General features: G+C 44.4%; 1 protein-coding gene across 1 annotated transcript; it reads left to right on the forward strand.

The window, feature by feature from the left end:
* Positions 1–466: 466 nt before the first annotated feature.
* On the forward strand, positions 467–2,847 carry LOC108796524 (homeobox protein Mix.1-like). Its single transcript, XM_018568019.1, has 3 exons — positions 467–620; positions 1,287–1,537; positions 2,158–2,847. Exons 1-3 carry the CDS (start codon positions 467–469, stop codon positions 2,845–2,847), a joined length of 1,095 nt encoding a protein of 364 aa, XP_018423521.1.
* The last annotated feature ends 3,637 nt before the right edge of the window (positions 2,848–6,484 follow it).

A 6,484-nucleotide genomic window follows, 5' to 3' on the forward strand; every position in this document is an offset into this window, starting at 1 on the left:
CTATACTGTACTATGTGATACTATACCTTCCCCTACTATATTGCACTCTAATAGACTCTCTTGTATGGTTTAGTATTTTTATAGCCCAGATTTGCCCCTAATTGATTTAAGCTGTATTTATAGGTTGGGGTCTTTGGGTCTTCTTGGTGGATGTATTGAGCTCATGAAGTGTGCCTTCACCCCAGGGATGTGTATTCCATCCTATTGTGTCCTCCTCCCAGCAGGAAATAATGACTGGCCTCTCTAACCTGCTGACAATAGAGTCTACCTGCCTGCCACCTCTGCCCCCCATCTTCACACTCCTCAGGGCACATTTCACACCTCATTACTTTGATCAGTCTGGCCGGGCCTGCAATATGTTTATAAGAATGCAGAGTGCCAGGGAGCAGGCACATCAGTCAGTTCAGAGGAAAGGATAGCACAGTCCAGAGGAAATCAAGCAGAGTAGAGCACAACCAGCTGGAGGATGGCTGGATACACCCAGGACACTGAGGACTACTACCCAGCCTGCTTCTCATCCAGCCCCAGCCAAATTACCTTCACCGACCCCCAGGCCCAGTATGGTGGGCTCAGTCTGGCCTCACTGCAACAGAAGGACTTTCAGCAAGCCTGTGTAAAGGGTAAGTCTATTCACTATTCAACCAAATGCACAATGATGGAGATGTGTCTGACTCAGCAGAGTCTTTTAGTCTTTATTTTTGCAAAATAATGCATCTACTAGTGTTGGACATGTTGTGTTTCTCTGTGGTCCTTGGAGCTAGAAGTCTTAGCAATGTCGTACCAGATGCTGGTTAGGTAAAAGAAAATAATTTGTAAGTTTTGAGTCAGTCCACCAAAAGTGTATTACTATTATGATTACTGGTTAAGGCTGGTGAGACTGCTGAGACTTGTAGCTCTTCAGGTACATGTGAGCCACAAAGCATCCGAGCCTCCTTTATCACGTAAAGTGATCTCGGTCTTCATTGCATTCTAACCCACTGACCTAGAACAGGCATACAGATAGTCAGAAGCTCTGGCTATCTGTATGCCTGTTCCAGGCCAAGGACTTAGAAATAATTAAAGCACGGTCATAATGGGCAATGTTCAAAAAATATCTCTATAGCTCCAAATTGGCCCGTTGTGGTTGCCCTCCTATTCTTGCCAGTGTTGTTAGCTATGGGCACCCATCATCTAACGTCTGCATGTAACCCAACAGCTTGTGTTGTATTGCTACATAACACCTATATACTGTAAGTACAGAGATTCAAAAAAACTTTTTATTTTACCTGCAGAAGAGATAAAGGAAGAGACCATCAACAACCAAACATCCATCCAGTCCTCGGCATCGAAGAAGAATGTGAAGCGTAACAAGCAGGTGCCAGTCACCTCGCCCACAGCTATGGAACAAACCGCTATATCACAGCGCAGGAAGAGGACGGTGTACAGCCAGGAACAGCTGGATGTCTTGGAGGAGTTCTTCCAAAGAAACATGTACCCAGACATCCACCACCGAGAAGAACTGGCCAAGCGAATTTATATCCCCGAGTCCAGAATCCAGGTATGTGGATAATTGACCAGCTTCAATGGGTTTATTTGTTGCACAGACACAAGAACCCTTCATTATATTTTTTGAAGTCTAATCACACAGTTTTTTTTATGTTCTTCTCCTCCTTGTTCTAGTAATACTCTTGTACCTGCTCTACAGTCTCCCCCTTTACTTCTTTAAATGCACAATTTAATTACGGGATGCACATCCTGCTCCAGATGTTCCTCCTCCTTACTAATACTCCTACCCTTTAACTGTTCAACCAGAACCTTGTGCCCGCCTCCTTTACCCGCTCTTCTTCATAGTTTTATAACCTAATGCTCCTCTCAAAGTGGCCTGGCCTACTGTCCCTTCATCTTTCTTCCTTTCTTGGTGGTGGTGGCAGTATCAGTCTATTGTCAACTGCATACATTGGATTTTGTCTTGCCTTCTATTTTCATAGTTCTGTATTCAGTTTTTGCAGGGACACTATCATAGTTATTCCTGGAGTAAAAGACTTAATTAGGGTAATAGTGACTTTTTATAGCAGTTAAGTAACTACAATCCCCAAATCAGTCATTTCTCAGGTTGGCAATGTTACTTTGCATATTTTGCCAAATCTATTTTGTGGAACTCAATTTCGTTTTTGATAGGTTTGGTTCCAAAACAGGAGAGGAAAGGCCAGACGAGATAAAAGCAAATCCACTTATTTCACCAATGCAAGCATGGGGTATTCCAACATTCGACAACCAGGGAACATATATTCTACAGCATCAACAACAAACCGTCCAATGTCTGCCTCTGAACAATCCCAGCTCATGGTTCCCCAGCAACAGCCCATGATGAATGTAACCCAAGAGGTGTATAACCAAGCTCCAGAGTCTACTCCCTTCCCCCATTATTCCTGTCCAGTTCCCCGGGAGAGGTTTATGATGCAGCAGGCCTCACCCAACCCATACCAACAAAATATACAGCACAGCAACCAACAGCACTTGTACAAAAATATGACCCCAATCATGAGCCCCAAGGCAATGGACCTCAGCAGAAGACCCTATAGGTTGCCTTCAGAATCTGACTATATGATGGACTTCAATAGCTACCCTCCCAACAAGACCATCACACCAGAGATGAGTGTTAACATCCCACCAATCCCGCCATCTGCTGCAACAAGGAGCCACAGTGAAGTCAACCCTTTTACCAGACAAACCCCATACTCAATGCCAACTCTGCATGATGACTACTACAGGGAAGGGTCTGAAACTGATTCTGGTGTCAGTGACAGGTCTCCAGATTCTGCTTCTGATTCTAAAGAAAGCATCTCTTCTGTCCTCTCTAGCCTGTGAACTGGTGAACACCACAATTAGTTAAAAGAACTGAGGAGAATTTGTTTATAATGTAGTTAGAATATATATGATGTCACTCTGGACCGTAGGGAAATCCCAATTAAACCTCTTAGTTTTAAGAAAGGAGAAAGTCAGCTTAGTCCTCCTCAGTATCCGGTTCTTGCTTGGTCAAAGCTTCAGCGTATAAAGCTATCATAGAGCTACGTGAAACCCTAATATACAATTGTACTATGCGCTTATGCAAAAAAATCCTAATATTTTATGATTACATGACTTTTAAGTGTTAGGATCCATCACTGACCCAATGTAATAACTTGTTCATAACACGTAATTCTAGTTTTTATTAGACGGATGTCATATTTTTCTTTTACATTGTTTTGTATATATGTGAGATTTTTTTTAAATAAAGTTTTTAAGAGTATTGTACGTGTATTTTTGCTGCACAGATTTCAGATTATTGTCGTGCAAAGAACACTGTACAGCAGTCCATGGCAGCCATTCATAAATGACATGTCCTTGGTCTGAGGGCACTACACAGCTGAAAGGTGAATTCTGTATATTCCAGGCTGCTTTATTAGCTTATTAAACTAAACCATTTTGTGTGGTGTGAGAAGAAGTTGGGATAAAAACTAGTGGCGTCACAAGGGGGTGCGGCACGCACCCGGGTGACATCATTGTGTCACCATTGACACCCATGGGAGGTGACAGTCATTTTGGTGTCACCTACTCTAAAAAGTCGGGCTCTCAGGACCAAGAGCCCGACAGTGTCAGGAGAGAGGAGGGAACTCAGCGGTATACCTCATCCCGCCGGGTGAACGTCCCCTCCTCTCTCTGCCGGTGTCCATCACCAAGATGGCCACCAGGCAGGCGTCAATTAGATGACGGCGCATGTGCGATGATGTCACTGTGGGGTGTCACCCAGCCGTGGGACACCCCTGATAAAAAAAGAACATTTTCAAAATGTTAAATGATTTAGAAGCAGGTAGAGAACTAGCAAATACTGATCTTTGGATAGGTGAATTGAATTACTTAACCTTAAGGCTCCATTCACACTGGGGCGGCTGTACAACCGAATACGCGTGGAGCTGCACCACACAGAAAAAAACAATGCACTTAAATGTGCATTGTTCAGACTATCGTGGAGTCCCCAAAATAGTGCAAGCTGCTATATAATGGTTGCAAACGATTGGAATCTGTGCAGTTGTTTCACATATGGTGTTGCACGGAAAACCACGTGGGAAACGCAAACGCTATATGTGAATGGAGCCTTATAACTAGTTTTTAGTCCGCAAGATGTCTGTGGTCATTTCCTGACACCTGAAGATCTCCAAATAGGGAGGACAGAGGGAGGGAAATTTACATTATCACACCTATCTCACCTGCTTGTTACACTAATCCTCCCTGTAACTCTAACACTAGCCCTACTGGTGCATTAACACTTGTTACTGTAATGCTAACACTTACCCTCCAAGTACCCAAATCTCACTGTAACTCTAACAGTAACCCTCCATGTACCCAAAACTCCCTGCAACCCTAACATTAACCCTCCATGTACCCAAATCTCCCTGTAACCCTAACATTAACCCTCCATGTACCCAAATCTCCCTGTAACCCTAACAGTAACCCTCCATGTACCCAAATCTCCCTGTAACCCTAACAGTAACCCTCCATGTACCCAAATCTCCCTGTAACCCTAACATTAACCCTCCATGTACCCAAATCTCCCTGTAACCCTAACATTAACCCTCCATGTACCCAAATCTCCCTGTAACCCTAACATTAACCCTCCATGTACCCAAATCTCCCTGTAACCCTAACATTAACCCTCCATGTACCCAAATCTCCCTGTAACCCTAACATTAACCCTCCATGTACCCAAATCTCCCTGTAACCCTAACAGTAACCCTCCATGTACCAAATCTCCCTGCAACTCTAACAGTAACCCTCCATGTGCCAAAATCTCCCTGTAACTTTAACACTAACTAGACATGTGCATTCGGATTCAATGACATTCAGTTGATTCGGTGGTTCGTCCGAATCAGAAATAATGAATTTTTTATATGCCCGAATATACTTAAATGATATACGGGCATATAAAAATTGGTTATCAGAACGCACGGCGGCCATATTGGCCACAAGCGCATTCTGCGCATGCTCACCGCCATCTTGGAGGCGGGTGCATAACGTCACATGAGCCACACCTGTGCGGCGTTATTTGCAGAACAAGTGGCGGCCGATTTGGCTCAGCGTGTTCTGCGCATGGGCGTCGCCATTTTGGAGTTTATCTTGGTATACACCAAGATGGCGGTGCCCACATAGTCGGGTGTCGCCATCTTGGTGTATACCAAGATATACTCCAAAATGGCAGCATGCATGCACAAAATGCACTGGTGGCTGATATGGCCACTGCTCGTTCTGCAGTTTCGGATTCTGAGGTTTGTTGCCTCCAAATCCGAAACAGCCTTAAAATTTGTTTCCATTGACAAAACAAATGAAAATGTTGCTTGGCTGCTGGCTCTATTCATTCTAAAGGTGCCCACACACCTGACAATTATCGTACGATAATCGGCAGGTGTATGGGCAGCGTGCGACCGCATTTAATGTATGGTCGTACGATTTTCGGCGGGTTGATAGCGCAACCACAAGACGAAAGCCGCGCGGCCCCGAGGTGCGCAAGCGCACACTGCCAGCTCACCATTGCAATAATTATAATCTGCAAGCCCTCCCCTCAGCAGGGAGAACTTGCGATGATCGCAAATACAATCTGCCTGTCTATGATGGGCAGGTCGTACAAACTTTTAATCACCTTACAACCATCGCACAATGAAAGTCGTGCAATGATTGTAAGGTGTATGGTCACCTTAAGATTTTCAGCTGATCGAGGGATGCTGGCCAAAGGGTGCCGACAGCAGCACCCACTGTGCCAGTTTTGGCTGGTCCATGAAGACATTCCCGAAATGTACATAGTGTATGATCACCCAAACTCAGAAGGCATTAAATCCAAAAAGTCATCAAAACCACCAGGCAACCAACATATACACAGGGAGGTCAGTAATGGCAGCTCACTTATTTCCCCTAAGATACTTGTTCATATGTTTACCAGGATAACTTTAACTGCTTTGGTACAGAGAGGAACTAGTGAAGCTCAGGTTACACACACAGCTGGATACGTCAGAGAAGTGACTCAGCAGTCCCCTTTCTTCTCTGCTGCTGCTGGACTCTTTCTCTCTTTAGAAAAGTCATGCTGCTCTGTGAATGAATAGTGATGAGCGCGCCCTTCATTATATGTTTATATGCCATACAGCAAAGATTTATATAAAAAGTAAATGTTAACAATTAATAATAAGTGACAGTCAGTGGACAATTCACACCTCTCCTCTTCCCTGGCAGACTGACTGGCACCTGCGGACTGTTGGGTGTGGGCCGTGCCATCAGTCTATCAATGAGCCCAGTGTAAGGCCATGCTGGAGGTGTGAATCCTGACGCTCATGCCCTCTGACTGCGAATTACTAAACGGGCCGTGATGACAAAATTACAAAAAGTAAAATAGATTTTAAACACATTGATAAATAAGTAAGTAAATATTCCAGAAGACATTTAACACCAAGCTGGCACTACAGGGGGGGGGGGGGGGGAA

This window comes from Nanorana parkeri, unplaced genomic scaffold (assembly GCF_000935625.1).
Source record: "Nanorana parkeri isolate BGI_ZX_2015 unplaced genomic scaffold, ASM93562v1 scaffold31, whole genome shotgun sequence".
Taxonomy (NCBI): Eukaryota; Metazoa; Chordata; class Amphibia; order Anura; family Dicroglossidae; genus Nanorana; species Nanorana parkeri.